Genomic DNA, 12,056 nt, shown 5'->3' with positions numbered 1-12,056 from the left:
ATTAAATGAGCTAGTACTTGGGGAAATTGCCTGGACTATATATAAATGCTCAATAAACATTAGCTATAACTAGGCTGCTTGGTTGCTGGTTGTTCATCTGTACATAAATTGAGGATGAGAAATAAAATAACCATGTTTATGTACATTGTAAGGTAATTGTGAGGATTCAGTGAAATAAAAACTCCATATATAGAATGACCATATAAATTATTGTGCAAACTAGGATTGAACAGAATGTAAGGGAAAACTATTCAAAATGATGTTGGAGCAACCAGCTGGGTTGGTCTTGCGAGAGTGGGAGGTATGACTACCCTGTGCTTAAGTGTTTACTTTGATAGTGGGAGACAATGACCTGACCAAGGTTAAACAGCATGTTTTTCTACCTTTTCTTACCTCATATGTATACATGTGCATATTTTCACTAAGATACACTTACGAACATATTCAATAGCTTCTGAAGTTTTGGGAATTGCCAGATACTAGAGAATATACCCCATAACTCCGAGTCAGAACTGACTTGTTGGCAGTGGGTGGCGGTGGTTAGTTCTATTTACATACTACACTGTTTGATTTAGAACAGTATACTATAAAAGTTGGGTATTTTAAGATTATTTACCAACTTTTTATCTAAACACTCCTTTCATCTACTTATTTTTATTTCTATATATATTGTAAAACACTAAGAAGGAAAACAAAAATACACGTTTAGACACGTGTTCGGGGGCATGGGGAGGGACTGCAATTTTAGAATGGTAAGACTGAGATGATAATTGAGTAAAGATCTAAAGGATATAAAAGAAGGGGCTTAGGAGGACATTTAGGAATTCTTGATTTCTTTTGCAGAGTTTTTAGTTAAAAGCTCAAGATTATATTTAATGAATAATAATCATTCTTGAATAAATATGTTGTTAAGTGCTGTCAAGTCTGTTCCAACTTATAGTGACTCTGTACAGGGTTTCCAAGAAGTAGGTAGCTAAGAGGGTCTGAACTGCCGACGATGTGGTTCGAAGTTCAGCACTGATCCTATAGTACCACACCAGGTACCTAAGTGAAGAGTAGGCATACTAATATTGTAAACTTAATTTTTATAAAGAAAATACATGCAATAGCAACAAAAATAGAATAGACCATGCAAAATAAAACATAACAATTCAAAATGTTTAAATAATTTTATGTGTTTACTTGAGATATTTCAATACCAGCAGAAAAAAATATAAATACACCCTTCAACTAGTCAATATTTTAATAGATATTTAAGGAGCTCTGGTAGTGTAGTGGTTCTGAGTCAGGATGCTAACTTCAAGGTTGGCAGTTCAAAAATACCAGCTGTTCTACTACAGGAGAACAATGAGGCTTTCTGCTCTCATAAAGGTTTATAGCCTCAGATACCCTATGCAGGAGTTACTATGAGTCAGAACCGACTCTACAACACACTACCACCACTAATTTTCAAGACTGAGTACTTTGACTTCTAAAATGCATTAATAATGTTGAATAAATATAAATGCTGCAAATCAGAATCTCTTAAGAGCTGACTAAGTTTAATAAGCATAAATATGAACATCCATCTTCATATATTTGTTTTAAAGAAAATGTATCACTAGGAAGTCAAAATGGCTATTTGGTTGAGAGACTGTCAGTGTTATTGTCTACTGTCAAGGAACCAGTCATGAAGATTTAGAACTTACCTTTTCATGCCACTGCAGTAACACAGCACTGCTATTGTCAGAGGGGCTCTCAAAGCCTTTATAAATATACTTCATAAGTAGGTCCACACCATTCTTGTCCAGAGACTGAACTGCCTTTTCTATATCATTAGCTTTAAAAGAGATGAGCACCTTCAAGACAATGCTGCCTGCCCGATCCTAGGGGTAAACAAACAACAGAACATTTAGATACCTTTAGGTATGTGTTTGGGAGGTATGAGATAGACTGCAATTTTAGAAAGGTAAGGCTAAGGTAATGTTTGAGTAAACACCTAAATGATGTAAAAGAAGAGGCTTAGGAGGACAGGAAAAAATAAGTGCTATAAGTATTAGTGTTTAACATGCTCAAGGAATAGCAAAAAGATGCAATGTGGCTGAAGCGGAGTGGTGGAAAGTAGCAGGAGAGGAAGTCAGGGAGGCAATGGGAGGCCAGCTCCTGAAAGGCTGGTAGGACACAGTAGGGATCATGATGGCTTTTACTCCCAGAGAACTGATAAAATCCAGGAAGGGGTTTGAGAAGAGCAGTGATGTAATCTGACACTATAATTGAATCACATGGCTCCCAGATTAAGAATCAACTGTGGATGAGGAGGGGGTGGGGAGGCAGAAGTGGGATGACCAATGAGGAAGCTACTGTAATCACAAAGGCAGTAAGTGACAGTGGTCTGCCCAGCAGGACAACAGCAATGGGGGTGGTAAGACAGGGCATATGCTCCACATGCTAGAAGGCAGAACTGACAGAATTTGCTAAGAGATCAGACTGATAGTTTATTAAATCAGTGTTTATATTTTACTTTCTGATCTTAAGAATTCCAACAAAACAAGGAAATCAACTTGCAGCTGAATTCAACCTTGAACTACCTTCAGAAGTGTTTTCTTCACTGTTAGCTGGCTATAGAAGGCGCTATGTGATCCTCATCGACAATGGTCTTTTCTTCTTTGGCAAAAGGTTGCTCCAAAATCAGTTATTTTCTTACCCATCAAGCTAAGCAAATGGAACACTTAATTTGCCTTCACTTCAATTTGTTTCTCCTTTTATTCAAGACAAAGTGATTCCTTCAACATTCCTGCTGGTCAGGATTTTACAAAATGTTTCTACCACCTATTGCTAGCCTCAGTTTAGAGAATATGCAATTACTCCATTTAGAAAAATATCTTTGCCTCCAAAGCTATAACCTCCTACCCACAAGCTGTGATAAATTCACCCATATAAAAGCAGAAAGTGGTAAAACTGAATTTTAAACAAAATCTCCTACAACTTTGAGAACCCAAAGACACTGTCCTCCATTGCTTAGATAATTATTATTCATCTATCTAAGTTATTATTTACTACTCTTCAATTCAGGAGATTTTGGAGTCTCCTAGGATGTATGAAGTCTCCTAGGATGTCTCACAGAAGGCTTGATGCTGCAAGCTTCACTTTAAACAATAAATAAATAAGTGGGGTTCCAAAGATTTAGTGAAAGCCTGCTACTGGGAATATAAATTACACAACTTTTCTGATGGGCAATTAGCCATATGAACAAAAAGTAAAAACAAAATTGCATTTTTTTATACAAAAGAATGAACAATTTGCAAAAATTGATTAATTTCAGTAAAGAACAGGGAAAAAATTGTCAATGAAGGTGTTGTTTAAATACGTAACCCATGGAGATTAGTTTTTTATTGTTGTTAAGTACGTCAAATTGGTTACTACTCATAGTGACCCTGTACAGGGTTTCCAAGGAACAGCTGGTGGGTTTGAATTTTCAAAAAAATCTTGTTTTACTTTTTCTTGAAGCCCTTGTTTAAATTCAACCTATGTGACCTCTACTCAAAATGCCCACAGGGCTGATTCCTGTCATTTGAACTATTTGAACTTACTGTGTTTACTATGCAGCATTATCATAACTCTACACAGGTGCTATTTTTTTTTGCAATTTTTGACTTTTCAAACTGAGTTGTCTGCTCTTTAATGTCAAAGAGTAAATGCTTGTTAATGTGGGACCCATCTGAGGGCTGTGGTGTGAAAGAAGGTCTAGGTTGGGATCACTGCTCTCTGTGACTCACCTTCACCGCTTGACTCTTGGTGTTGATAGGGGGGTTTTTCAGAGCAGCTTGGAGAGCAGCTGCCATGTTTCCTGTGAGGGAGGTTAAGGAAATAACCGCAAAAGGGCAGCCCTTAGGGAACCTTTATAACCTTCAGTAACCATTAGCTTTTAAAAAGGACATGGTTCTATGTATAAACGGTAAATCACTACAATTTTTCTAGAAGGTACACAATTTGGAAATTCAGTGTGCTGATTTCAAATATGTCAAAGGTAAAACACTGTTGCTGTTAAGTGTCCCAGAGTAGGTTCTGATTCATAGTTACCTTGTGTAAGGTTTTGGGGAGTGCTGCGTGGTGCTGTGGGATAAAGCAATGGACTACAAGGTTGGTCTGAACCACAAGGTTAGTGGTTCAAACTCACCAGCTGCTCCTTGGAAACCCTATACACGGTCACTAAGAGTCAGAACCAACTCAAAGGCACTCAACAGCAAAAACAAAAGCTGGACTGCAAATATGGTTTAAACCATAAGGCTGGTGGTTCAAGCTCACCAGCTGCTCCTCAGAAACCCTATACAGGTTCGCTATGGGTCGGAACCGACTAGATGGCTCTTAATAACAATAAATCTCTACTGGAGCAGAAAGTCTCATCTTTCTCCTGAAAAAGAACATTAGACTTTTTTTTGGACAAAGCAAAGACTATTTCACCTTTGGGCTTAAAGTTATCATGAATATATGGTGTCGCAGTGGTTAAGCACTCTGCTGCTAACCAAAAGGTTGATAGTTCAGACACTCCCAAGACACCAATGGAAAAAGATGTGGTGGTTGTTTCCGTAAGCATTTACAGCCTCAGAAGCCCTCTGGGGCAGTTCCACTCGGTCCTACACAGTCACCGTATTTTTTTTTGGTTCTTAATTATCAAACAAACACCTTGATAACTTTTCATTTTCCAGTGAGACATACATATGCAAACATTATACAAGAGTGGTACTACAGAAAATCTAAAATAGCAGCTGGTGGGTTCAAACTGTCGACCTTTCAGTTAGCAGCTGAGCACTTAACCCTGGGCTAACAAGGCTCATTTCAAAATATATATTCAAATGAAAGAGACTATCATCAACCAAAATATATCATTTTATTTTGTGTGATTCTAGCTGTTTGTAAAAAAACAACAATAAAAAAAAACAGCAAACAAATCAGGTGGTGCTGCAGGATAAGCACCGAACTGTTAACCACAACGACAGTAGTTTAAACCCACCAGTCGCTTCACAGGAGAAAGCTGAGGCTATCTGATCCAGTAAAGAGTTACAGTCTCAGAAATCCTATACAGGGTAGCACTGAGTCAGAATTTTTGTGGTTTTTGTATGTGTGTGTTTGTAGTCTGTATTAATTGCAATGCTGGTAAATTACTCTGGAAATCTGAATTACAGACATTAGCAATCTCTCAATATTGATAAAGAAAGGCATTATAACAAAGTGAAAGCATTCATGTAACTCTTAAGTGGTGGCTTAAATTGTGTATTTTCTTCCAGATTTCATAAAGGTTAATTCAAACTGTCTTAGACCTTATCTATCAGATAGTCTCTTTTTGAAAGCACCAGTGAGTAAGCAAATATGAGAAATAGCAGGCCAATCAGACCGTCAGAATATACAGACATTCCCCTAAAAGGAAAACCACAGAGTTCACTTGCTTCCTCCATCTCTGCAAGAAGGACTGTCTTCCTAGGTTGTAAGATAAGTAGATAGACAATCTCTCTTATGTTTTAAGACCAACTGATTCTAAAGCAGGCCCCAATGATATGGGTATAGCAGTACCATTTAAGTCATTACAAATCACTGAAAACATGTTAGTCTTACATGACATTTATGCATCACAAAACATGTTTTGAAAAAAGAGTAAAGTTCACCACTTCTCTTCAGAAAAGCCAGACTAATCTATGGTTGGTGGTGTTCTGCCGCTGTCTTTTCAGAGCTGCAAGAACTTCTAGAGCAACACACCTTTTTGCAGGCTTCTTTAAAAAGATACAACACTTAACAACAAACATTTAAATAATGCAAATAGTAATGACTGAAAGTCTGGGAAATCAAAGGAACATTTGTATGCTGATAAGCGTTTAATGCTGCATTTTAGGACCCTTGAATAATGGATATGTTGTAGTAGTTAAGTGCTGCTGTCCCTTTAGTTTGACTCATAGCAAACCTGTATAAGGTTTGCGAGTAGGGCCAGGTGGTTTGAAATGCTGATCTTGTGGCTAGTAGTCCAGAGCTTATCCAGAGCTTATCCTACAGCACCATACCAGTACTCCCAATAATGGATATATGTTACTACCAAATATTTTCCCCAATACCATTTAATGGGACACTGGTGAGGAAAGAGTGTAGAAAAGCATACAGTTCAATCATTGGGAATCTTCAAAACTACAGCTTGGGTTATTGCACCATCTACATTGTTCTAAAAAGATCTGATGAAAATGCTAATGACAAGTTATGAATATTCAAAATGCAAAAATAAAAACCAGGAAATGACAGCTACATTTTAACTAAAATAGAAACAATTTCAGGATTACAAAATCGATTCTGCTTTATACAAACGAACCATCTTCTTCTATTTCACTCACTGGGCTTATTTGAGATATTCCCTGGGGTTCTTCATATGCACTGTTCTCTTTCTATTGTCTTTTCTTAGCAGGTAAAAAAAGTACAGAACGTTTCGAAGTTTTGTACTCACACTCATTTCCCTCCCCTAATTAACAAAGTCTGTGCAACCGCTATTCTGCTAAATAAAAGGAAAGAAAGAAGCTCAACGGACTGAAAAGTCACAGGGCTTCAATTCTGCGAACAACCCCAATCCTCCTGCAAGTAATAAACTAGCCAAACGTTACCAGAAACACACAAACAAAACAAGAAGCCCCTGCCAACAACAACCGTTCTCTCCAACCAAACCTCTAAAAAGAGATGGCCTGGAACCAGAAATTTCTGGCCGGTGCGACCCCAGTAAATACCGTTGTGGGGCGGGACACTTCTCCCCGCGGCGCTGACAGCACCGTCTGCCGCCCTGGACCGTGCGGGCGCGGCCGGCGGAGCCAGTTCCGGGGGCGGCAGCTCCGCGAGCAACCTGAGGACTTCGGGGCCACGGCGCCCAGGGCAAGGGGCCAAGAGTGGGCCCCTGGGGTCTTGAAGCAGCTCGGTTAGAACGGGGAGAACCTCTCCCACTAGGGATAGGGGACCCCAGGAGGCAGGTTCCGCCGGGCGGCAGCTCAGTGCCCGCGGTCCTAAGACCCTGCATGGCTGCAGGGTCCGGGGAGAAGCCAGTGGGGAGGTGAGAACGTTAAGGATATTGTCGCAGGCAGGAGTCCACCTCGCCCTCATCGGGCCCGGCCTGGCCGTCGCCTCCATCCTCCTCGTCCACGAACTTGTTCTCGTCGTACTCATCCACGTCCACCTTCCGGAACCGGGCCGACGACACCGTGTTCTTCGACATCCCGGATCCCGAGCGGTGGCAAAGGTCTCCTCTCCGTGCTACCTCTACTAAAGCAACCTTAGCCCAGCGGGAACCCACAGGCTGGCGCCTCCACTTCCCTCTTCCGCTCTGGGGCGTAGCCGGCAGCAGAGGCTCGGGAGGTTCTGGGCCTGCGCGCTGGCCCCGCTCCTTCCTCCTCAGGCTCACGCACTTCTCCAGCCTCCTACACCGCCCCCGCTACCCCACAGGGAGCGCGCGCAGGACCCAGTGCGCAGGCGCAGAAGCGCTGCAGAAAAGGGGCGTGGCCAGGAGAAGCTGGCGGGGGCGGGATAAGAGGCAGGGCTGAAAACAGTACCAAGGGTAGAAGGGAGAGGCGATTGGGCGCTCGAGACTATCACGTGATCCCTAAGGGGTTCCCATAGAAACGCTTCGCTGCGGTCCAGCCTGGGGAGGGGGTCCTAGGTTGGCGGCGATGGGCACCGGGGGCGGGTGGCTTTGGCTTTTGCTGCCTCTACCTCCGCCACCAGCCAGTCATTGGAGCTCTGCGTAAGGTCTGGCTGACCCGGACTTGCCTGTGGGGTGTGATGGACTTGCCGGGGCGAGTCCCCTGCAGTTGGCAGGAGTATGGGGCGGAGTGGTGCACGTCCGGGTGCCCAGCATCTTGCTAGTTGTCGAAGACGGCGCTTTGGAACGCCCTCTGCCCGGGACTGCGTTCCCGATCTGGGAGACCCTAGAACTACACTGCACGGCCAGTGAGAGGTCCCCAAGGACGGAGTCGAAAGGTCATACTTTATCTCTCAGTGCTGGTGACAGCATCGTGACGGGACCTGCAGAATCTCAACTCGGTATCATATCTGTTTGGAGGGGAGGGAAGGTGTCTGGGAAGGGCTCGAGTCAGGTGGCACACCTGGGGTGAATTGTGTAGAATTTGAGGTAGGGTCAATCATCATTAACATCTTAAATAAGTGGTTGGAGCAAGAATGCTAGAGAAAGGCGGGGCGAGTTAGGCTTTGGTGCTAAAGGAAAATGAAATGTGTGTGAATTAACCAGCTCTTTAAGATTTGTATTTATGATTTATATGACCCCGTTAGGCTAGCTTAATTATAGTCTACATACCTATTTGTGAGAGCAGAGCTCTTATTGAGGAGGTAAATGCACTAAGGACATAGTAGTTGTGCTCTGTGTATTACAGTGAAGTACGAATCAATTGAAAGTCCAAACATATGCAGAAATCAATAATTTGGACATTTTGTTGGACATTGCCCAGGTGGTTTCATATTTTCCTGCCATCCTATCAGTCCAGTATAGATCCACTTCTTGGAGAAGGCTGAATGTTGCCCCTTTTGAGGATTCCAATCCCTGGTTTACTGTGTGAAAAGAGTCCTAGGTCTAGAATCAGAAGACCCTGATTTGAGTCTTGGTACTTAAACTCATAATCTGTTTGGTTGAGGCATGCCACTAAAAATTCTGAATCTGAGGTTCTTTCTTGCTAAAAATGGGGATAATAATGTATACTTCACCAGATTATTTTGAGGTTCAAATAAATAAAAGTATTTTAAAGCTCTACAATTGTATATGAATGTGACATGCATAATATCAGTATCATTGGCTTTAGCTTTAATAGCTTGTTGTTGTTGTTAAGTGCCGTCGAGTCGGTTCTGACCCATAGCGACCCTGAACAGCTTACTTAATGATATTTTGTCTTGCTCCTGGCAGAGACTGCAAGATTCTAGAGGACAGAGATCTGCCTTATATTCCTTTTGTATTTTTCCTTACATGCAGAAGGTACTGAATAAATGCTTAATAGATGAATAAAGTGTGAAAAGCAGTACAGGTTGAGGGTCCACTGAGAATAATGAATCAGTAAAAAGAAGGTCTCAAATCAAACCTTTGTGTCATATACATATATCCATATGATGTATTGTTTATATATGTTTTTGTTCAGTGCAGTCGAGTCTGTATAGGGTTTCTGAGAAGTAGTTGATGCCTTTGAATTACGGACCTTATAGTTCACAGCCCAGTGCTGAACGTACAGCAACACACTAGGAATCTGTATGTGTGTATGTGACATTTTGTTGTTGTTAAGTACAGTCAGTTCTGACTCACAGTAACCATGTATAGAGTTTTAAAGGAGCAGCTGGTGAGTTTGAACTTCTGACCTTGCGATTAGTAATCCAGTGCTTATCCTACAGTGCCACACCAGGACCCCATATATGACATATATATGGTGGTAATTGTATGCTGTTGAGTCAGTTCCGACTCATAGCTGCTCTGTATAGGGTTTCCGAGGCTGTAAATCTTTACAAGAGCAGAAAGACTTAATCCTTCTCATGCAAAGCTGCTGGTAGATTTGAACTGCTGGTCTTCCTGTTAGTAGCCCAACTCGTAACCCATTAAGCTGCCAGGGCTCCATAACAAGAATCTATCTAACTAATATATGCACCCTGGTGGCATTATTGGTTAAGCATTGGGTTATTAACCTTAACGCCAGTCAATCAAACCCACTAGCTGCTCCTGGGAGAAAGATGGGGCTGTCTGTTCCTGAAAGGATTTACAGTCTTGGAAACCCTATATGGGGTCTCTGTGAGTTGGAATTGAGTCTATGGAAGTGGGTTAAAAAATTACACACACACACACACACACACACACGTATATGGAGAGGATTATCACTGGACTGCTAACCACAAGGTTCAAACTCACCAGAAACTTCTCCTTGGAAAGCATCAGAATCAAATCCAAGGCACATAACACACATGCACAGACACACATGTGTGTATATATATGCGGGTGAATGTATATATATACGCATATATATATATATATATATATATATATATATATATAGAGAGAGAGAGAGAGAGAGAGAGAGAGAGAGAGAGAGAGAGAGAGAGAATGAAGATGATGGGAGGAAGAGAGAGGAGGAAGGGGGACGGGAGAGAGAAGGGGAGAGACAGATAGGCACTTCTTGGGAGGAAGAAGCAATGCGACTTTTCTTTTTTTTTCAATTAAATGATCCTTCTAGAAGATACATAATTTAGATAATAAATTTCCTTAAATTGCTATTGAAGTTACAGGCTGCCTGTAGGATTCTCTTAAACCGGCAAAGGGGAATTTTCTACCTGTTGTTAATATTTACTTTTAAATGTTATATACCAAAGTATCAACTTAATACTATGTTGAATGGCATTATATAACTTAGAATAAAGATGTATTTTAATGGCTTTTCTCAGTTTCAATCTTTTGCTAACTTTAGTAAAAGCTAAGCAATAGTCTTTAAATGCCAAGGATTGTACTTTTGTTCTTTAAAAATCAAGATTTTATTTGAAGAGAAAATTGAACATTAAAAGCACTACTGAATAAATGGAAACAAGTATTCAAGATTACTCCTTTTTTCATTCCTTTTCTTATGTTTCTATTCTTCTGTATTCTTATTTAAGAAATCCTTTTCCCCCTCCTCTGCCCTGGAAACCCTATATAGGGTCACTATGATTCGGAACCGACTTGACGGCACTCAACAACAACAACAACAACTCTTATTTTAGAACTGGGAAAGATTCCCTGAATAAAAATCAGTTTAAGAAAATCGTGAGAAGAATTAAAAAAATCAGGCTGCTCAAGGGTATAATTGTTCTGATTGCTCAGGATTTTACACTTTATGTTGAATGTGTTAGATGTGATTGAGTCTCAGGCACAAAATGTATATTACATTTCTGATGTCAAAAGGTCTTTTTGCAATGCAATATTTTATATTAGGTACTCAATAAATTTATATCAAATGAATTATGGTCTAACATGTTACTTTGAGAATTGTATTGAGAGATGCAGCATTTTTGAACGGATATATCAGTATTTCTCGTTATGCCTACTAGTTAATAGTTAAATATTTATAAAGCTTTGGGAAAGTTTTTGAGAGGAAACTTGTTGTTAACCATCTTTTAATTTTGCACTGGGCAATCTGCTGTACATATGGACTCTTTCAAGTGTTGAAGAGCAAAGATGTCAGTTTGAGGACTGAGCTGCGTCTGACTTAAGCCATGGTATTTTCAATAACCTCATATGCAAGCAAAAGGTGGACAGTGAATAAGGAAGACTGTAGAAGAATTGATGCATCTGAGTTACACTGTTGGAAGAGAATATTGGAAGTTCCATGGACTGCCAAAAGAACAAATAGATCTGTGTTGGATGAAGTACAGCCAGAATGCCTTGGAAGCCAGGATGACCAGACTTCATCTCTCATACTTTGGACATATTGTCAGGAGTGACCAGTCACTGGAGAAGGATATCATGTTTGGTAAAGTGGAGGGTTGGAGAAAAAAAGGAAGACCCCCAGCGAGATGGATTTGCACAGTGGTGGCAGCAATGGGCTCAGGTGTAGCAGCGATTGTGAGGTTGGCCCAGGACCAGGTGGTATTTTGTTCTGTTGTACGTTGGGTCGCTATGAGTAGATACCGATTATTCAATGGTAGCTAACAGCAACAACTCTTTAAATTTTAAACAATTATCTCACTTAATATTAACCAGGATTGTTAATTCCTTTTAGGTAATAGTGTTCTACCTATTTTAATAGTTTAAATGTGTGCTTATCCCTTACCTAAAGGATTCATAAAGTTTTAAACATTTTAATCACTGTGCAAAATAACTTCACTTGGTCCAATACAAAAGCAAGACTGGATCTTTTGTATGTATGTAATTCCTTTTTATTGTCTAAGATGATCCAAAGAGTCAAGGATCTTTTTAATTAGAAGGAATTTTGATAAACCTATCTTTGTTGTTGTTGTTAAGTGCCGTGGAGTCGGTTCCAACTCATAGCGACCCTGCACAGGGTTTCCGAGGCTGTAAATCTTTACGGGAGCAGAAAGCCTCA

General features: G+C 40.6%; 2 protein-coding genes across 3 annotated transcripts in view; one reads left to right on the top strand and one right to left on the bottom strand.

Moving 5' to 3' along the window:
* ARPC5 (actin related protein 2/3 complex, subunit 5, 16kDa) overlaps positions 1 to 7,213 on the bottom strand; it is a 14,131-nt gene extending 6,918 nt beyond the window's left edge. Inside the window, exons 1-3 of one of the 2 annotated variants that reach the window (XM_006872535.1) lie at positions 7,071 to 7,213; positions 3,756 to 3,837; positions 1,689 to 1,865 (exon numbers count right to left, since the gene is read on the bottom strand). In XM_006872535.1, the coding sequence (XP_006872597.1) occupies positions 1,689 to 1,865; positions 3,756 to 3,837; positions 7,071 to 7,213 (402 nt within the window). The remainder of the gene's footprint in view (positions 1 to 1,688; positions 1,866 to 3,755; positions 3,838 to 7,070) is intronic. The other variant, XM_006872534.1, reaches the window with a different exon arrangement.
* A 510-nt stretch (positions 7,214 to 7,723) lies between these two features.
* RGL1 (ral guanine nucleotide dissociation stimulator-like 1) overlaps positions 7,724 to 12,056 on the top strand; it is a 381,962-nt gene continuing 377,629 nt past the window's right edge. Inside the window, exon 1 of the mRNA XM_006872531.1 lies at positions 7,724 to 8,037. The gene's annotated coding sequence lies outside the window, so the exon portion shown is untranslated. The remainder of the gene's footprint in view (positions 8,038 to 12,056) is intronic.

Source organism: Chrysochloris asiatica, unplaced genomic scaffold, assembly GCF_000296735.1.
Source record: "Chrysochloris asiatica unplaced genomic scaffold, ChrAsi1.0 scaffold00203, whole genome shotgun sequence".
Lineage (NCBI taxonomy): Eukaryota > Metazoa > Chordata > Mammalia > Afrosoricida > Chrysochloridae > Chrysochloris > Chrysochloris asiatica.
This window is presented reverse-complemented; position numbering and strand designations above follow the sequence as displayed.